This window comes from Microcaecilia unicolor, chromosome 3 (assembly GCF_901765095.1).
Source record: "Microcaecilia unicolor chromosome 3, aMicUni1.1, whole genome shotgun sequence".
In the NCBI taxonomy this organism is placed as follows: domain Eukaryota; kingdom Metazoa; phylum Chordata; class Amphibia; order Gymnophiona; family Siphonopidae; genus Microcaecilia; species Microcaecilia unicolor.
In genome coordinates, this window is record NC_044033.1 from 212,430,204 (window position 1) to 212,451,679 (window position 21,476).

At 45.0% G+C, this 21,476-nt stretch overlaps 1 protein-coding gene across 2 annotated transcripts in view; it reads left to right on the forward strand.

Annotated features, from left to right (window-relative positions):
• Positions 1–8,681: 8,681 nt before the first annotated feature.
• The window catches only part of LOC115466262 (butyrophilin subfamily 1 member A1-like), a 31,785-nt gene continuing 18,990 nt past the window's right edge, over positions 8,682–21,476 (forward strand). The window contains exon 1 of one of the 2 annotated variants that reach the window (XM_030197408.1): positions 8,682–8,833. In XM_030197408.1, the coding sequence (XP_030053268.1) occupies positions 8,773–8,833 (61 nt within the window). In that variant the 5' untranslated portion in view covers positions 8,682–8,772. Of the gene's footprint in view, positions 8,834–12,293; positions 12,383–21,476 lie in introns of those variants that run through there. The other variant, XM_030197407.1, reaches the window with a different exon arrangement.

Genomic DNA, 21,476 nt, shown 5'->3' on the forward strand with positions numbered 1-21,476 from the left:
CTGTAACCTCCGCTCTCAAGACAAATCCCTCCTTTCAGTACCCTTCTCCACCACCGCCAACTCCAGGCTCCGCCCTTTCTGCCTTGCCTCACCCCATGCTTGGAATAAACTCCCTGAGCCCATACGCCAGGCCCCCTCCCTGCCCATCTTCAAATCCTTACTCAAAGCCCACCTCTTCAATGTCGCCTTCGGCACCTAACCACTTTACCTCTACTCAGGAAATCTAGACTGCCCCAACTTGACATTTCGTCCTTTAGATTGTAAGCTCCTTTGAGCAGGGACTGTCCTTCTTTGTTAAACTGTACAGCGCTGCTTAACCCTAGTAGCGCTCTAGAAATGTTAAGTAGTAGTAGTAGTAGTAAGTCCCTGCTGCGATGGTATGCCTCACTCAGGGACTGCTGGGATACGTAATCCCGCATTCTAGGTCATGCTCCTCTCGGGGACTGGTGTGAGTTGCAGTCTCTCTCCTTTCTCCACTTCTCTGGGGAATACAATCTGCTCCTTTCTCTAGCCCTGTCTTCCCCCTACCCCCCTCATATTCCTTACAGTGTAAACTGTTGTATTTTCAGAAGTAGGCACATTTTTCCTGTTTTTTTTTTTTGTAAAGGGGGGAGGGGGGACTGCATGCACACATTGACAGATGTCAGGGATGGCCTTAAGCAGGAGCGATATGGCCCCGGGCTCCTAGAACAGTGGCGTAGGTAGAAGTCTATTTTGGGGGGGAGGGGAGAATACATGCCCCCCTCAGTTCACCTCTGGAGCCCAGAGGTGAACTCAGGGGGCCATGTATTCTCCCTCCCCCCATGCTGCACTCTCTTCCTACGTCCTACCTTAGACCATACCTTTGCCGACAAAGATGCCCAAGTCCCAACAGTTGAAAAGGTCCCCTGCACAAGCCCCGTACATGCAGCGAGAGTAGTGCTCAAATTGGCAGTGTGCTTCAGCAGTTGACACTGGTATTCCCTCGCTTGACCAGTTCATCTTCAGTGTCACTGAAATGAGCAATCGAGAGACTGTCAGCATCGGTGGCTGATGCACATTGGTCAACTTAAGCACTGCTCAGACAGCACAGGGGGGGACTCGCACAGGAAATCTCTTCAACTGGTGGGGATTGAACATCCCCACCACCATTAAAGCAGAGGGGACATGAGCCCAAAATAGGGGGGCCTAGGCCTCTGAGGCCCTCGCTGGCTATGCCCCTGTCCTAGGGTCCTCCTGCTTAAGCAAGTCAGCACCTGTTTCCCTCCTTTCTGCCTCTGGGTCCAGCATGTCACCCCTTTCTCAACCCTTCTCATCATGGTCCAGCATCTTTTCCTCTTTCTGAATGCTTTCCCCTGCGGTCTGGCACCTCCTTCTCCATCTGACCCCATCCCCCATGCTGTACCTTAAACAGTATCTTTCCCTGAGTCTACAGATCGCCAGTGGCAGCAGCAATTCACCTGCACTGCAGGGACCAGTCCTTGAACCTTCCATCAGTGGCATCCTGCTCCCTCTGACGAAGTTTTCTTTTTCCACAGGACTGAGATGCTACAGAAGGAAAATTCCAGGACTTACCCCGGTAGCACAAGGGAATTGCTGCTGTTGCCAGTGAGCTGTAGACTAAGGAAGAGACAATGAAGGGGGGGTGTCAGAGAGGAGGGAAGATGCAGAACTTGGTGTGCGAGGGGTTCAGAGAGAGGAGCAAAAATACTGGACCATCATGGTAGGGGCGTAGCTACGGGTGGGCCTGGATGGGCCCAGGCCCACCCAATCTCAGCTCAGGCCCGCCCAGTTTGTCCTGATCCTCCAATCATAGCCGGTCTTCTAGGCACCGGTTAGCAGTGCACACAGCCTTTTAGTTTAGCTGCGTCTCACCCATGTGCATTCAGGCAGCTGGCTGGCAGCAAACACAGCAGCTCGATTCCTCCTTCTGCCTTAATTGTTTTAGTGCAGTGCTCAGTCGGGAAGTCAGGAGTGCGACTTTACTTTTCAGTCTCAGCTGCTCTTTTACTTTTCAGTCTCAGCTACTCTGTGGACAATTATCTTATCGGTGGTTCTGCCTTAATTGTTTTAGTGCAGTGCTGAGTCTGAGCACCTTAAGACCTGATCCCGGACTTTGGGCCTGCTGGATTCAGCTCAGTAATTAGCTCAGCTGGAGAAGTTGGGCCCTATTCTGTTACAGGAACAGAGAAGTTGAGAACTGTTGGGCCACCAAATTTCCAAGAAATATCCTGGTCAGCAAAATAACCAATTCTGTCTGGTCAAGAGACTTGGCTTCATTAATAAAATGCGATGCTAAGCAGAGCTAGAATAAGCTTTTTCTGTGCAAGGTTTGCTTCTTGATTTTACTTTTTAAAATGTTTTATTTTGTGATATAGGCAAGACACACTTCTTATTGTTTCCAAGTTTGTATTGATCCTATTGTATTTATTATGTATTACATGCTCACTGCACAGGTTTTTAAAACATTTTTTGATTTATCCATTTTTTAATCATCTATTATAGCACAAAGCACTTTATAATGATTTTAATGTATATATTGTGTATACGTCCGCACAGAAAATCCATACGCATGATGCTTTTAGTTTGCTTAATTTTAAGTTTTTATTTGTGGAATGCTTGTCATCGGTTATACTCTTTTTCATTAGGACACAATGCACCTAACTTGTTTGCTTAAGTTTTTATTTGGAGAGTGCTTGTTGGTATATTCTTTTTAATTAGATGGTGTTCATGTTGGCATGTCTTCTTTTATTAAGGTGGCCATAAATTTAGGTTTTTTTTCTTTTATATTAAGATAATTGGTTTGCAAACACTCTGTTTTCATTATCCCTTAGCATCAATATTCAAATGACATCATTCACGTTGTTCCTTTAAATTTCCCACCTTGTATTTTTAGCTTTTTTTACTTTATACACAGATTCAGTGTAAACTGTGTACAAGGTGTTTCGAGGTAAGGAAAGATCATGCATCCCTTTTTTTTTAAGCAGCAAAATGTTTCACTGTCCTGTTTACATCATTAAACCATAAATTGGGTACAATTATATTTTATACATATCACTTTCACTTTTTTGTTTGGGGCACAGACCAGTCTTTGGTCACAGAACCTTTTTGGTGTTTTAGTTTAACTTCTGGAGATTTCACTCAGGGGTAAATACTCATAACTACACCCTCTGCTTACTTAAAAAAAAAAAAAATTTGAACTCACTTTAGTTGTGAGAGTAGGGCTTTGCATGTGTGACCCACAAGGTAGGCCAGAGACACCCCGGGGAAAGGGAGAATAGAAATGAACTCCTTTAAGTCCCCTGCAGCCCACAGCCACCACACACAGGTACAGGAGCCAACACACTGAGCACAGTCTGCCACCATATACACAGACTGCACACTGTGCATCTAATTTGGGAAACTCAAGCCCAGCTGCCCAGGTAACACAGATGTTTGGTTTTTTTTTTTTTTTTAAATAGTTACAGTGTAATGCTGGTGGGCTTCTGGGTGGGGGGGGGGGGGAGAGATTCGGAAGGGCAAGGGAGATGCCAGACTATGGGGAGATCGGTAGGGGGATAGGACAGGGCTGACACTAGGCTAAAGGGAGGGGTGGAGGTAAGGTAAATGCCTAACTATGGGATGGATGATGGGGAAAGGTAGGGAAGGGCTGATGCCAGGCTACAAGGATGTATGGGGTGGGGGGGCAAGGTAGGGAAGGGATGATACCGGGCTACAGTGATAGGTGGGTGGAGGGTAGGGTTGATCCCAGACTATAGGGATGAATTTGGGGGTATGGAAGGGAAGGGCTGATGCCGGGCTAGGGGGATGGATGGGGAAGGGAAGGGCTGATGCTGGGCTAGGGGGATGGATGGGGGGGGTAGGTCTGATCCCAGACTATGGGGGTGGATGGGGGGGAGGGAAGGGCTGATGCCAAGCTACAGGATAACTTCTAATTTTTCGTCCTTTATTCTGTAATTTATGTCGGTTGGTCAGTGTTCTGCATGTGACCAAGCAGGTGAGAGATTCAGCTGGCATGTGGTTTGTGTGGAGATCTCTGAGTTGTCTGCCTTTTCCAATGGGATGTATATTGCTGTTGTGTACATTCACTGCTGCCTTTTTAAAGGTACTGTTATTGGTATTTGTGTTCAGAATTGGTGTTAAGATTTGCAACTTAGTGGCTCATTTTCAGAGCACTTACACACACAAAGTACCATAGGTTAGTATGGTAGACTTATGTTTGGGGAAGTTTAAGATATGGCATAATGTAACTATTATTTTAAAATATTGTTTTTTTCAATTAGGTATGTATGCGATTTATGTTGATGCAGGGCAGCTGTTGGGCAGACTAATTAGAAATCCATCATCAAGTGCATTCTAAGGCACTATTTTCTAGTATCCTGAGAAACACTACCCATACTTATATACATGGTGCCCACCCATATTACCTCTGGGCCCACCCAAAATGTCAGGTCTGGCTACGCCACTGCATCATGGGCGTAGTTTGGGGGGCGAGGGTGGGCATTACCTCCCCCCCAAATGCAGGGCCGGTGCAATGCTGCAGGCGACTCTACCTCCGCCCCGCCCTCAGCTCCCCAACCGACAACCCTCCTCTCCGTTCCTCCCCCCCTCCACCGCGTTTAACCCTTTTATTTTCAGTGGCAGCAATGACAGTGAAGAAGAAAGCACTGCGGGCTTGCCTCCAGCTTCTCCCTTCCCTCACACAGTGTCCAGCCCTCGTGGAAATAGTAAATACATCATCGCAGAAGGCGGGACACTGTGTGAGGGAAAGGAGAAGCTGGAAGCAAGCCCACAGTGCTTTCTTCTTCACTGCTGTCGCTGCCACTGAAAATAAAAGGGTTAAACGCACGCAGGGGGGCCAGGAAGGAATGGAGAGGAGGGTTGTCGGGGAGCTGAGGGAGGGCAGGGAGAATCGCTGGACGTGGATGGGATGGGAGTGCAGGGCAGGGGGAGAGAAGAGATCACTGGACATGGAGAGGAGGGGAGGGCAGGGAGAGAGAAAAGATCGCTGGACATGGAGGAGGGGAGGGCAGGGGGATAGCAGAGATCACTGGACATGGAGAGGAGGGGAGGGCAGGGAGAGAGAAGAGATCGCTGGACAGGAGAGGAGGGAAGGTGTGATGGAAAATATTTAAAATTGCTTTTCAGTCTTGCTTTAATCGATAATACATTTTTTAAATCCCCTGTCTTTGACCCAAAAGTGACTTTCCTGGTATATCTCAAAGAACAATGTATGAGATAAGGCATACTCAAGAACAATGTATGAGATAAGGCACCTCTCAAGAACAGGTTGGAAAGCCTCTGAAGCCAGCTTCTGCAGGAGGGAGGCGGGGTATGTTTGAGGTTCGGGAGATAAGCCACCTGGCCAATGGTTTGTTTACCTGAACTGAGAGCATATGACTGAAACCTCATGTACATTCAAGTTTTAGCTTAATAAAAAAGGGGGCTTTTTGCAGCAGAGCCTGGGGGCTCATTCTGTGGATGGACGCATCGTGCAGAAAAGACTTGTTCCTGATCTGGAAACTTCAGGCTCTCGCTGCAACGGGCCCCCCAGCTGATGAGATAAGGGCCTGAATGATATAATTCCTGACCAGTGATGATGTATATATATATATATAAATATCTTTCTTATTTTACTTTTCTATAGCCTTCCTTTAGTAATGTACTCGATTAGTGTGTGCATTTCTTAATCATTGTGTAGTTGGAACAATAATGGTTTATACACTCTTCAATTAAAGTGCAAATAAAGAGTTTCATTTATCCAATATGAATCTAAAAGAATATGTAGTATTTTAGTCTTTGAGCAGTCTGTGGTGATCAAGTGAGCAGGCTGAATAAAAAGAAAGCAATACAGGAGGGCAGGGGAGAGAGGAGAATTGCTGGACATGGATGGATGAAGGGGGCAGGGGATAGAGCAAATTTGCTGGACATGGATGGATGGAGGAGAGGGCAGTGGAGAATGGAGAGTTGCTGGACATGGATGGAGAGGAAGGGAGGGCAGGGGAGAGAGCAGTGGTGTGCTGGAGCCGGCTCGCTCCGGCTCGCAAGAGCCGCTTGTTAAATTTTGACAGCTCTTGTGAGCTGGTTGTTCTTTGGGGCGAGCCGGCTCCATTAGGGAGGGTAAGCATGGCAGGAGGGCGCCATCACAGGCCATGCTTACCTCCCCTCCCGCTCCCAAACATGCCCAGTGATTGTCCTTCGCCCCCACTGTCCCCTCCCGCTCCCATCCATCTTTTTTTAATACCTCCTCCGTTGAAGCGCCGCGTTAAAGCCCTGCTGCCCGTCTCTAGCTTTCCCTGTTTGCTTCAGTTCGTGAACTTCGTGCCCTTAGTCCCGCCTCCTGATGTATGACAATCGCTGGGCATGTTTGGGAGCGGGAGGGGAGGGCAGGGGAGGGAGGAAAATCGTTGGACATGGATGGGAGCAGGAAGGGAGCGTGAGGGAAGGGCAGGGGAGGGAGGAGAATCGCTGGACATGGATGGGAGCGGGAGGGAAGGGCAGGGGAGGGAAGAGAATTGCTGGGCATGGATGAGAGCAGGAGGGGAGGGCAGGGGAGGGAGGAAAATCGTTGGACGTGGATGGGAGCGGGAGGGGAGGGCAGGGGAGGGAGGAGAATTGCTGGGCATGGATGGGTAGAGGGGAGCAGGGGAGAGAAGACAATTGCTGGGCATGGATGGGTAGAGGGGGGCAGGGGAGAGAAGACAATTGCTGGGCATGGATGGGTAGAGGGGGGCAGGGGAGAGAAGAGAATTGCTGGGTATGGATTGATAGAGGGGGACAGGGGAGAGGAGAGTTTCAGGACATGGATGGAGGGAAGGGAAAGAGAAATTCTGGACATGGATAGAGGGGAGGGAAGGGAGAGAGAAGAAATGCTGGACATGGAGGGAAGATAGAGGAAGGAGATTAGATGAGAGAAAAGGAAGTGAGGAGAGAAACTGCACATGGATGGAGAAAATAGGCAGAAGCTGGATCCACTGTACAGTCAAGTCTGCGGAGGACCAGAAATGAAGAAGAAAGGAGGAAAGAAAAGAAATAAATGAAAAGGAAGCCCTGGAAACGGAGTCAAGGGAACAGATAGAGAGCAGCAGAATCAGATACTGGGCCAGCATGATCAGAGAAACAAAGTCGCCAGACAACAAAGGTAGAAAAAAATTATTTTATTTTCATTATAGTATTTGGAATATGTCCACTTTGAGAATCAGGTGCTGAACGTTAAAAGTTTATATTTATTTACTTATTTATGGCATTTTATCCCATATTAAACATGAATTAGATTGGAACCTGGGATCATTTAATGTTTTTTTCCTGGAGAGAGTAATGCATTGCCCCCCCCCCCCCCCCCCCCCCCGGCTATAGCCAGCTCTGCAATTTTGGGGGGGCACAGAGGTGGATGGGAGGGGCGCAGTGGTGGACGGGGGGCGCAGAGGTGGATGGGGGCGCAGTGGTGGACAGGGGGGGGCGCTGAGGTGGACCAGGGAGAGAGCCTGTTGTTAAAAATTTACCAGCACACCACTGGGAGAGAGGAGAATTGCTGGACATAGATGGAGAGAAGGAAAGACAAAGGAAGGAGATGCACACGGATGGAGGGAAAAGGAGAGAGGAGAAATGCTGGACATGGATGGAGGGGAGGGGAGTGAGGAGAAATGGTGGATATAGATGGAGAGGAAACTGCTGAATTTAAGGGCTGGATCGGAGCACTTTGAGGGCAGATGCTGAAACTGGAGGAAGGATAAGGACAGGGCTACAGATGGTAGACAGGATGCATAAGGACACAGGAGGATGGTAGACATGGTGAGAGAAAAAATATCAAATGGAAAGAAGACACTGCATAAAACAGAAGACACTGGGACCAAAGCGAATAGAAAAACTAAATGATCAGACAACATAGGTAGAAAAAAGTATTTTATTCAGAATTTTTGGAATATGTCAGCTTTTGGAAATGTGCATCTGTGATATTTTTCATGTAAGTTTCAACTTTTATAGCATTGCTGCATGAGTCTGACTTCTTGAGGTAACTTTCCAGTTCAGTATTTTGCCTTCATATTTTTTTATTTTTAGTTCCTTGTGTCATATCTGTTGTCATGTGTTTTCATGTGTGATCAAGGTGCAGTATTCTGCTAGCGTGTAGTATTTGCAGCCCTTTTTGTTTTTTCATTAGGTAGTGTATTGGTGTTTTAGAGTCCGGTGTAATTACAGTGCTGCCTTTCCACACATAAGGTTGTAGCTCCTCCTGTCCTTGGAATTAGTGCTGTTAGCTTAGCATGTACTAATGAACACTAGTGCGTGCTAAATGCTGCGTGTCCTAATTTACACCTATGGGACACATGGCACTTAGTGCCTGTCAAGTTTTAGTAAAAGGGCCCCTGACACTTATGTGATCAGTTTTAAAATTATCCCCAAACACTGCTCTTTCAAAGTACTCACAGTGTGCAAAGCCTGTGGGTGCTTTTTACCTGGGGATAACACACCAATTTTCACAAGGAAATATATTTACCGCCATAGCACCAGCCTGATCCTTCCTGTTCTAGAATCTGGCATGTGTGAACAACAGTTTTCTGCTGTAGCTTATAAGTTTGTACCGTGGCCTTAAAAGAAACTGTAAGATACTTTCTAACAGCATAAAGAGAAGTTAAGCACCTGAAAGCAAAAGCAGTTTCCTGCCCAAAGCTCTGCCCCTTTGCTCGACCAATCCTGTGACTAATCTGCAGCCAGAGGGGGTGAGGAGCAATGTTTATAAGTCTGTGCTTTTATGTAATTCACCCTCTACAATATTAGACTCCCATCAATACAGACATGAGTACATTTGTCCAGACTTTCACACTCCTCCTCAACACCAACGGGGCTCTGTCTGAGGGTAAGTGTTGGGACTGGGGTCGGACTCTAATACACCTGCTGCAGGTGAAGGTCTTCAGATTGCTAAGGGAGGAGAGAAATAGGTATGGTGGAAAGGCAGTGGAAATGAATGCCTAGGAAAGGTGAGGCAGATCTAAGAACATTGGGATGAGGGACAGATTTAGGCATAGACTCTAGGATTGGGTGGGAGACCAAAGAAAGACAGACAGAGAAAGAGAGATTGTGTCCCTAATGAACTAATTGATTTACCTCCACGCAATGCTTCCGTGTCATCCAGAGAATTTCTCATTTTATTTTATTTATTTGTTACATTTTTATCCCACATTTTCCCACCTATTTGTAGGGTCAATGTGGCTTACCCAGTTGCAGAAATGTATCTTACAAAACAACCCACAATGCTAACTTTTCTTATCAATGCACCAAAATCTGAAATTCTCTTGCTACACAAATTCGATCTACTAGTGATTATGGGTTATTTCGTAATTTATTGAAAACTTACTTTAGCTCAATCTTCAACAACGTTAGAATTCAGTGCTGAATATTATTTAGTTCCTTATATTTCACTTCTTCCTGACGCCCCACTGAATTTACCCCTATCACTTCCTATATATATATTATTTTTAAGATGTATTCTTTAAAATGTATCTGTAATTTATTTCTTTTCTTTTATGTTTATATTAGTAAAAAAGGCCCGTTTCTGGAACGAATGAAACGGGCGCTAGCAAGGTTTTCCTGGGAGTGTATATGTTTGAGAGAGAGAGCCAGAGTGAATGTGCGGGTGTGTGACAGAGTGAGACTGTCTGTGTGACAGTGTGTGTGTGAGAATGAGAGTGTGTGACAGGGCCTCCTCCCCTGTTCCTAATGCCCCTCACCCCGTTCCCTCCCCTCCTTTTCCTCCTCCTTCCCACACTTTGGGTTCCTTAAGGCTTTCAAAAGTCTATGTACCCCCGTGGCCCTAACGCCCAGTATCCGGATACCCCACCGCTTTCCTCCTCACCCCTCCCCCAAGATGTAATACTTTCACGTACTTCATTTTTTAAAAAAAGTGTCCTATCTACCCTGTGTACAAATGCCCGGCATTCAGATTGTGTTCCTCTCGTAAATTTTCATTTCTTTCATTCATTCAGAACTTGCCCCCCCCCGAACACTTTTGGTTCCTTCAGTCTTTTAAAACTGTCCTATGTACCCTGTGTGCTAATGGCCAGCATTGAGATTGTTTTCCTGTCCCAAATTTGCATGTCTTTCAGTCATTCACAACTCCCCCCCCCCCCCCCCCTTCTCCAGTTTAACACTTTCGTTTCCTTCAGTCTTTTAAAACTCTCCTATCTACCCTGTGTCCTAATGGCCAGCATTCAGATTGTTCCCAAATGTTCATGTCTTTCAGTGGTTCAGAACTCCCCCCCCTCCCCCCATTTAACACTTTCGGTTCCTTCAGTCTTTTAAAACTCTCCTATCAACCCTGTGTCCTAATGGCCAGCACTCAGATTGTTTTGCTTTGCCAAATTGTCTGTCACTGATGTCACTGAGGTCAGTGCATGCCTGCCTAGCAGACCACTTCCGGCAGGCACGGTCCCAAGCACATCCTGTTGGAGGTGAGAATTATTATATAGGATTATAAGCCACACTGAACCTGAGTTCTGTTTGGGCTAATGTGGGGTAGAAACAGGGGTGTGCTGGTAAATTTTTAACAACGGGCTCTCTCTCCGGACATAGCCGGCCCTGAAATTTTGGAGGAGGGGGGGAATACATGCCTCTCTCTCCCCTCCCTTGTGCGGGCACGCTAGGCATACCTTTGCCGAGCCCCACCAGCCAATAAATGGACTGCCACCATTCTCTGCTGCTTGTTTCTGGCTCTGAGCAGCATGATGGAACCTTCTTGTGCTTGCATGAAAAGTCCCAGCCTGATGCTCAGAGTCAGAAACAAGGAGCAGGGAGCAGCAGCAGTCTATTTACTTGGCTGGTGGGGCCAGCATCACTGCCAGCAAAGTAAAAGAGAATTCAGGAGGGGGCCCAAGCCTACATTTTGGGAGTCAGTTGTTAGAACAGCCATGGGGAGGCCTACTTTTAACAACCGGCTCCCAAAATTCTTAAAAACTTAACAAACGGCTCTCGCGAGCCCATGAGAGCCCGCTCCAGCTCACCACTGGGTAGAAATGCCATAAATAAATAAATAAAATGGAAATTAGATCCTTGAAAAGTACTTAGGAGAAAACCAGCAAGAAGTGAAAAAAAAAAGAAAGAAACCAGGAGGAATTCAAGTGGAAAAATAAAATGATCAGATGACATGGGGTAGCTTCTGGTGTGGGGCCAGTCTCATGGTAAGAGCCCTGATGCATGGTTCATACCTCAAGACTGACCCCAAAACGGGGGACACAAAAGCAAAACTGGTTCAGGGTGCCACAGCCCTGTTTCTGTGTCCCAGAGAATTGCACTCCGAAAAACCAAAAGGGCATAATGAGTCATATTTCTCTGGGCTTGGCTGTGTGTTATAAGTAACTAAAGCATGACAATAACAGGTGATAAGAATGTCTTCCCAGCTTACCTAATGGATGTATTGCAACTGTTTAGGAGGGGAAAAAAGAACTCAGAAGCCACAGCACAGACAAGTTTAAGCACTAAACAGGTACTTTGCTCAAGCACAGGTCTTTTTTCCTCCTAAACAAGCAAAAAAAACTAAAAACCCTTCAAACAGAAAAGTCTGTGAATATTCATTGTGTTAACACTACAAGAGTATATATAATATTGTGCACAGTGTGAAGTTGGAATTTGTTCTTTATACCTGTGCTACATTTTATGTATGATGCATTGTGGCATGGAGGAGAGGCCTTGTGGTTAGAGCTCTGGTCCTGACATCCAGAGGTGGCTGGTTCAAATCCCACCATTGCTCCTTGTGATCTTGGGCAAGTCACTTAACCCTCCATTGCCTCAGGTACAAGCTTAGATTATGAGCCCACCTGGGACAGAGAAATATCCAGTGTACCTGAATGTAACTCACCTTGAACTTCTACTGAAAAAAGTGTGAGCAAAATCCAAATAAATAACATAACCCAGAAACAATCCTTTTCCCCAAGCAATGTCTCCTAATACTGCTCCAAGCTTCGTAGTGACCTAATTTCTAACAATTCATGTCAGATAAAAGGAGCTTGATACATAAAATCTTGTTTTTCCCTTTGTGCATCACTTTGTACTAGTCCACATTAAATTTAATCTGCCTTTTTGAGTTCAGGTCCCCAGCCTGTACAGTACAATGGAGTGAAGCTTACCCAATTATTCTCTCACAACCGGTTGTCAATTCAGCAACTTCTCTTTATTTTTCTTTACTTCAAATTACAGACAAGATCACAGCAGAAGCAGTGCACAAACAGCTTACTAAAATGTAAGAAAAGATTAGAAGTGGGAAGAAGAGCTAGCAGTCACCAGGCTTCCCAAGTGCCCACCAGACTCTCCCCCACGGGCTAGATTCCCATGATGATCAATAAAGACATGAGTAACTCTGTCCGGACTTTCACACTCCTCCTCCTCCTCACCACCAACGGGGCTCTGTCTGAGGGTAAGTGTTGGGACTGGGGTCGGACTTTAATAGACTCTCTGCAGGGGAAGGTCTTCAGGTTGCTAAGGGAGGAGAGAAATAGGTATGGTCGAAAGGCAGTGGAAATGAATGCCTAGGAAAGGTGAGGCAGATCTAAGAACATTGGGATGAAGGACAGATGTAGGCATATACTACTCTAGGACTGGGTGTTAGACCAAAGAAAGACAGACAGAGAAAGAGAGACTGTGTCCCTAATGAACTAATTGATTTTCCTCCACGCAATGCTTCCATGTCATCCAGAGAATTTCTCGTTTTATTTTATTTATTTATTTGTTATATTTGTATCCCACATTTTCCCACCTATTTGTAGGCTCAATGTGGCTTACCCAGTTACAGAAATGTATCTTACAAAACAACCCACAATGCTAACTTTTCTTATCAATGCATCAAAATCTGAAATTCTCTTCCTACACAAATTAGATCTACTAGTGATTATGGGTTAATTTGTAATTTATTTAAAAGCTTACTTCTTTAGCTCAATCTTCAACAATGTTAGAACTCAGTGCTGATTATTATTTAGTTCCTTATATTTCACTTCTTCCTGACACCCCACTGAATTTGCCTCTATCATTTCCTATATATTATTTTTAAGATGTATTCTTTAAAATGTAACTGTGATTTATTTCTTTTATGTTTACACTAAGCCACACTGAACCTGACTTCTATTTGGGCTAATGTGGGATAGAAATGCCATAAATAAATAAATAAATAAAATGGAAATTAGATCCCTGAAAAGTACTTAGGAGAAAACCAGCAAGAAGTGAAAAAAAAAAGAAAGAAACCAGGAGGAATTCAAGTGGAAAAATAAAATGATCAGATGACATGGGGTAGCTTCTGGTGTGGGGCCAGTCTCATGGTAAGAGCCCTGATGCATGGTTCATACCTCAAGACTGACCCCAAAACGGGGGACACAAAAGCAAAACTGGTTCAGGGTGCCACAGCCCTGTTTCTTTGTCCCAGAGAAGAATTGCAGTCCAATCCAAGTATTTGCTTATGTAGCTTTGGTTTCTGATCTGAATTACAAGTTATGCTCACAGCAAACATAGTAACATAGTAGATGACAGCAGAAAAAGACCTGCACGGTCCATCCAGTCTGCCCAACAAGGTAACTCATATTTGCTGCTTTTTGTGTATACCCTACTTTGATTTGTACCTGTGCTCTTCAGGGCACAGACCATATAAGTCTGCCCAGCACTATCCTCGCCTCCCAACCACCGGCTCTGGCACAGACCGTATAAGTCTGCCCAGCACTATCCCCGCCTCCCAACCACCTGCCCCTCCTCCCAACCACCGGCTCTGGCACAGACCGTATAAGTCTGCCCAGCACTATCCTCACCTCCCAACCACCAGCCCTGCCTCTCAACCACCGGCTCTGGCACAGACCGTATAAGTCTGCCCAGCACTATCCCCGCCTCCCAACCACCAGCCCCGCTTCCCGATCTTGACTAAGCTCCTGAAGATCCATTCCTTCGGCACAGGATTCCTTTATGCTTATCCCACGCATGTTTGAATTCCGTTACTGTTTTCATTTCCACCACCTCCCGCGGGAGGGCATTCCAAGTATCCACTACTCTCTCCGTGAAAAAATACTTCCTGACATTTTTCTTGAGTCTGCCCCCCTTCAATCTCATTTCATGTCCTCTCGTTCTACCACCTTCCCATCTCCGGAAAAGGTTCGTTTGCGGATTAATACCTTTCAAATATTTGAACGTCTGTATCATATCACCCCTGTTTCTCCTTTCCTCCAGAGTATACATGTTTAGTTCAGCAAGTCTCTCCTCATACGTCTTGTAACGCAAATCCCATACCATTCTCGTAGCTTTTCTTTGCACTGCTTCAATTCTTTTTACATCCTTAACAAGATATGGCCTCCAAAACTGAACACAATACTCCAGGTGGGGCCTCACCAACGACTTATACAGGGGCATCAACACCCCCTTTCTTCTGCTGGTCACACCTCTCTCTATACAGCCTAACAACCTTCTAGCTACGGCCACCGCCTTGTCACACTGTTTCGTTGCCTTCAAATCCTCAGATACTATCACCCCAAGATCCCTCTCTCCGCCCGTACCTATCAGACTCTCCCCGCCTAACACATACGTCTCCCGTGGATTTCTATTCCCTAAGTGCATCACTTTGCATTTCTTCGCATTGAATTTTAATTGCCAAACCTTAGACCATTCTTCTAGCTTCCTCAGATCCTTTTTCATGTTTTCCACTCCCTCCGGGGTGTCCACTCTGTTACAGATCTTAGTATCATCCGCAAATAGGCAAACTTTACCTTCTAACCCTTCGGCAATGTTGAGCTTTAAATGATCTGACCAAGGGATAGCTGACCAATGAACGTTGTTTATTTGCAAATTATTCTTATCGGCCGATTTGAGGGAGAGGAGGTCAAGAGTGTGACCTTTTGAGTGGGTAGCTTGAGAATTCCAGCAGGAGAAATCCCAGGAATGGTAAATCCAAGCAGTCACACGTGTTGGTAGAGGAATAGTTTTCAAGATGCAAATTAATGTCTCCCAGGATGAGTACATTGGGACTGGACAAACATGTATTTGAAATAAAGTCCGCAAAAATAGGCTGTGCTTCGGTCCAGTTGCTAGGCGGCCGGTATAACAAGATACAAGTCAGGTGACCAAATAAGGTATTGTTAAGGATTCTCACAGAAGCGATTTCAAGATGCGGTGTAATGGAGTCTGCAATGGGTTCTATATTGAAGTTGGAGCGAAAAATAAGTGCAATACCTCCACCTCTCTTTCCAGGCCGTGGCCAGTGAACTAGTTTATAACCTGAGGGGCATAAGTCAAGCAAAATAGGATCTGTTTGATTTTGGACCCAATTTCTGTGATAAAGACCAGGACAAGGTTATCTAACGTGCTCCAGTCAGTGAGAATTGAAGTTTTATTGACCACAGATCTGGCATTAGCATAGCCCACAAGGATAGTACAATAGGAGAGCTCCAAGGTCTGTGAAGAAGAAATGCGTACAAGTTGACGGTCTTTGGCTGGTATATTCTTGAAACGGCAATACTTGCCATGCAACAGACATTTGACATAAGGACTGGAAGGTCTGCTTGGTAATCTATATGGGTTATGTAGGATGGGAATGTAAGTGTTTTCAATGGGAGAAACGGAAAGAGAGAAGTAAAATAACTAAAGAAAATAACAGACAAAGAAAGACTTAAACATGTCCATATTGAAGGCAGTTAGTGATAGTTGACATTCGAAATGGCACCAGCCGCTGCTGAGGCTGAAGAGGTAGATGCAACTTGCAGGTGCAGATGTTAGACATCCATCCAGCATATCTGTGGAGATATCCAACTTGTGTAACTGTGAGATGGGAGCTGCAGGGACGAGGCGAATGAAGTTACACAATGCAGGAAATGATGGTAGTCTGAGAATAGGAAGGATAAACCTCTGCAGTCAGTCAGCAACGCTAAAGGCGATCCAAAACAGGAACAAAATCAAAACAGCAGACAAGCATGCATCCAAGGCAATGTAAGCCCCAGATGGCGCTAGTGGGCCTCTCCGAAACCGCACAGCACAGCAACCGCCGCCACAGCCCACAATTGAGCCAGGGAGAGCTACCAGCAACACGGAAGAGGAGCAATCACTGCCTGCTTACAGGAAAGCCGGTCAGTCTAGCGATAGTCTTACTGGTAAGATCAGCTTCTAAACGGCGGCCATTTAGATATTGTTGATATCCGTGGATTGCTGCCGCTGCCAGACAACAAGGTCAACAGATTATACCAACCGGACGAAGTTTGTTGGCACAACTGGACTCCCCTCGTGCACCACCATGCACTATCGGCTACAGAGCTGCCCGATCAGCTGTGTGACAGCAAGGCTGGTGAGAACTTGAGTAGCCGGCTTCTCTGTTGCTTCCCAGCTGTGACACGAGAAGCAGACCGTCTAGGGTGCTGTTTCGGCGAAGGAGCAAAAACCACAGACACTGGAGCAAGATGAAAATCCGTTGAATGATGGTCCCCTAGATGAAGCAGGATGGAGAGACCAGCTCAACAGGATCGCAAAGGCAGACCGCACATCAGTTGGATAAACACCGTCGGTCCAGGCTCCGTCATAACTGCCACAAAATTCAGGCCAGTCCCACACCTGTGGATAGCAGGGCGAGCTGCAGTCAAATCAAGGCCGTTAAAGAAATTCGGCGAAGTCAGCGAGCACCCCGAGACAAGCTGCTACTAGCCGATTAGGCGATCAAAAGGCTAGTTAGAAACGAGAACGGGTTATAATACTGGGAACACCGGAGCTAACAGTAAACGCTTCCTTCTACTAGGCGGCCATTTTCGAATTACATTTCTATGGCCACGTTAGCGTTTTACACGCGTAAACAATTTACATGCGTTAAACGCTAACGTGCCCATAGCGCTGCTTAGTAAACCTAATGATGACAGAATGCATGCTATTTTTTAGTGATCTGTTGCTATCATGCTTTACTTGCTCTGCTACTTAAGGTGGTTTTCCATCCTCCTATGGGGCATCACCTTGTTTCATTCACATCTATCTTTATTTACTTTTTTATTAGTTTTTTCCTTTCTCCAAGCAAGTTGATACCATCCAGGATCCATTGTATTCACATTGCTTGCTTATCACAATTTAATTCACCTTTGGCACATTCATATGCTTTTTGGCAGTCATTCAGTGGTTTCTCTTTGAGGTACTAAGTCAGGTCACTTTTAGTGTGCACATACTGTCAGTTATTCAGTTGGTCTTTTGCATCTATTATACATTAAGAGCTTGTTCTCTTTGCATAACGATGTCAGCGATCTTTGATCTGGTTCTTTGCTTTACATTTTCTACACTCCAGGTTGTTCCTCAGTCATGTGCTGTTTTTTTCTGGTTTTGGTACAGTCTGTTTTCAAGTGAGTTGCCTTTTTTTAGCATTTTGTTTTTTATATGTGTACTTGCTATTTTTATTACTATTTTTATTCATTATTTATTAATTATTTTTGTTAATCTATTTTTTTAGATACTCATTTCTTTATCTGTTTTTTTTTGTTATGTAGCACCAATTGTTGGATAAAAATATACATCTTTTTAGAAGTATTTCTTAGTGAAGATCACTAAGTAGGTATGTGTCCTATCTGTATTTAACCTATCTTTAACCCTGTATTTGCCAAAATAGATTTCATTTATTATATTTACGTTTAATATATATGTTTGTTATTTCTCATGTGTTTAAATAGAGGTGATTTGATATTGATTATGTTGGTTCACATAGGGGGTCTTTTACTAAAGACTAGCTCAAGTTATCTGCAGCAAGGCCCATAGGAACAACATGGGACCTGCTGCAGATAACTTGAGTGTCATGTCCCCTACCTCAATGCAAGCGGCGTCCTCGGGCTGCACAGGGTCCTGTCGACACACACACTTGACTGGCTCAGCCCTGAGCCATGTGTGTGTAGTTCTTCTCTGGCTGCAGGCTCCTTGATTGCCTTGCTCTCATGCACCTGGATCTGCTCTTTCTGCCTGGCTTCCAGGCTCCTCAATTGCATTGCTACCACGCATCTGTGTTTGCTCTCTCTCTCTCTGCCTACCTGACCTATGGAAGCTCTCCTCTCCAGCTGGTTCCTGTCAACGTCAGAAGCCTGCATTATTTCTGGGATGGTTTCCCTCTGCCTCATTGCTTTGGCTTCTATTTGGGGTAAGAATTTCTTTACTCTGTGCTTTTGCCTGCCTTTCTTTCCTGATTTTTGACTCTGCCTGTACCTGGATTACTCTCTTGCTTGCCGCCTGCCTGATAGAACCTGCCTGCACCTGGATTACTTTCTTGTCTGCTGCTTGCCTGTAAGTCCCTGCCTCTGGACTATACTCCGGCTTGTTGCACGTGGCCTGCTTCCGGACCTATCCTTTCTGCTCTCCTTCGGCTGGTTCCTCAGCACCCCTCATCTCATCTTTCTGCATAAGTTCTGCCGGCCGCCCGCACCTGGGGGCTCAACCTCCGGGGAACGGCGGTCACCGCAGGTGAACCTCGGGGTTGTTCAGCCGCCAAGCAGAATCCGGGTCCGTGTCATTCGCACCCGGCACCACACTACTTGGCACAAGAACTCATAACTCCGACATTGAGCTAACCTTTAGTAAAAGACCCCCATAATGATCTATTTATTTAGGTGGGAAAATGTGGGGTACAAATGCAATAAATAAATAAATAAAATTTATATATTATTTTAAACATTATTTTTATATACTTTTAATTTAACCTTCTTTGAGTATATTACCCCCTCTTTTTTTTAAGTTCATCCTTGTTTGAGTATATTATCTTTTTCTATATGTTCAAATAATAATGGATTTATATATTTTTTTTACTTTAGATATGTTAGAATAGAGACTATTTGTTATTGATTATATTTTATTGATTTTTACTTTTTATTGTGAAATATGATTTATACATTACTACTGGGTGTGTAAGATATACTTAATAGTTTATTCATAACTAGTAAAAAAGCCCCGTTTCTGATGCAAATGAAACGGGGGCTAGCAAGGTTTTCTTCTGTGTGCATGTGGGAGTGTGTGTGTCCCTGCCCTCTCTCCCCTCCCTCTCTGAGTCCTTCACTATTATAGAGAGAGCGATTTGATTTCGTGCTTTGCTGTGTTTTCCTTCACTGACTGTTTGTGTTACAGAGAGGGCAGGGCAGACACTCATGGGGAAACCAGATATCTCTCCCCCTTCACACTTCCGGCTGGAGGCTTCATAGAACGTTGGTGGTGCCTTTTATATAGAGAGATAGGTTCAATTTTGTTTTATACATATGTATGTATATATATTTTTAATAGTCCACAGGCGGTATATGTTTGTATTACCATATTCTAAGCTGGTTTGATTATATTATTTTTATGTTTTTAATATTTTTCATATCTGTGATTTTATTATTATTTTGTAGCGCCTGACGCAGCCCTGCTGGGCGAAACATGGCCTGTGTCAGGCAATATATTCTGTGTGCAACTCTACTAATAAAGGAGTCCTTTTACAAAGGCACACTGAAAAATGGCTTGCAGTAGTGCAGGCATGGGTTTTGGACGCGCGTCGATCCATTTTTTAGTTCACCTGTAAAAAGGCCTCTTTTTCTTTTTGCCAAAAATGGACGTGCCTCAAAATCAAAATTGCTACGCATCCATTTTGGGTCTGAGACCTTACCGCCAGCCATACACCTAGCGGTAAAGAATCTGGGCGATAATGACCTACGTGCGTCAGATGCCACTTGGTACGTGTCTGTTATATGCGCCAGAAAATAAAAAATATTTTTCAGACACGCATAGCGAACATGTGCCAAAATTGAATTTACCACAAGGGCCATGCAGTAACCGGGCAGTAACTCCAATTTTGCATGTGTTCGGCATGCGTAAGCGCCTACGTGGCTTAGTAAAAGGGGCCCAAAGTTTGTAAATAACTACTGATCTGCTTTCTTGTCTTCCACAGAGCTTATAATGTCACCATTTTTGCCATGCTCAAAGTGCATTGAACTCCCATACATTCTCATCAGCACTGCCACATAGTGGCATGTGACCAAGATCCTGACCAACATAAGAACATAAAAGTAGCCATACTGGGTCAGATCATAAGCACATAACTATTGCCATACTGGGAAAGACCAAAGGTCCATCAAGCCCGGCATCCTGTTTCCAACAGTGGCCAATCCAGGTCACAAATACCTGGCAAGATCCAAAAAAGTACAAAACATTTTATACTGCTTATCCCAGAAATAAGCAGTGGAGTTTCCCCAAGTCCATTTTAATAATGGTCTATGGACTTTTTCTTTAGGAAGTCGTCCAAACATTTTTAAATCTCCGCTAAACTAACCACCTTTACCACATTCTCTGGCAACAAATTCCAGAGTTTAATTACACGTTGAGTGAAGAAACATTTTCTCCGATTCGTTTTAAATTTACTACATTGTAGCTTCATTACATGCCCCCTAGTCCTAGTATTTTTGGAAAGCATAAACAGACGCTTCACATCTACCCGTTCAACTCCACTCATTATTTTATAGACCTCTATCATATCTTCCCTCAGCCACCTTTTCTCCAAGCTGAGGAGCTCTAGCCGCTTTAGCCTTTCCTCATAGGGAAGTCGTCCCATCCCCTTTATCATTTTCATCACCCTTCTCTGCACCTTTTCTAATTCCACTATACCTTTTTTGAAATGCGGCGACCAGAATTGAACACAATATTCGCGGTACGGTCATACCATGGAGCGATACAAAGGCATTATAACATCCTCATTTTTGTTTTCCATTCCTTTCCTAATACCTAACATTCTATTTGCTTTCTTAGCCACAGCATCACACTGAGCAGAAGGTTTCAACTTATCATCAACGACGACACTTAGATCCCTTTCTTGGTCCGTGACTCCTAATGTGGAACCTTGCATGACGTAGCTATAATTCGGGTTCCTCTTTCCCACATGCATCACTTTGCACTTGCTCACATTAAACGTCATCTGCCATTTAGACGCCCAGTCTCCCAGTCTCGTAAGGTCCTCTTGTAATTTTTCACAATCCTCCCACGATTTAATGACTTTGAATAACTTTCCAGCTTATAATCGAAAGAGAAAAATGCCTATATTCCAACCTAAATCGGGAGATGGACGTCTTTCTCTCGCGGGTGCCCAAATCGGTATAATCGAAAGCCGATTTTGGGCGTCTTCAACTGCACTCCGTCGCGGGAACGAATAAAGTTGATGGGGGCGTGTCGGGGCGTGGTGAAGGCGGGGCTGGGGCGTGGTTATTGGCCGAGCAGAGATGGGCGTCTTTAGCTGACAATGGAAAAAAAAACAGGCGTTTTTACCACGATTTTGGGTCACTTTTTTTGGACCCTTTTTTTTCACGAACAAGTCCCAAAAAAGTGCCCCAACTGACCAGATGACCACCAGAGGGAATCGGGGATGACCTCCCTGACTCCCCCAGTGGTCACTAACCCCTTCCCACCAAAAGAAACCCACTTTACAAACTTTTTTTGCCAGCCTGTATGCCAGCCTCAAATTCCGTACCCACCTCAATGACAGCAGAATGTGTTCTATCCTCTGACAGCCTTTCCCTGGT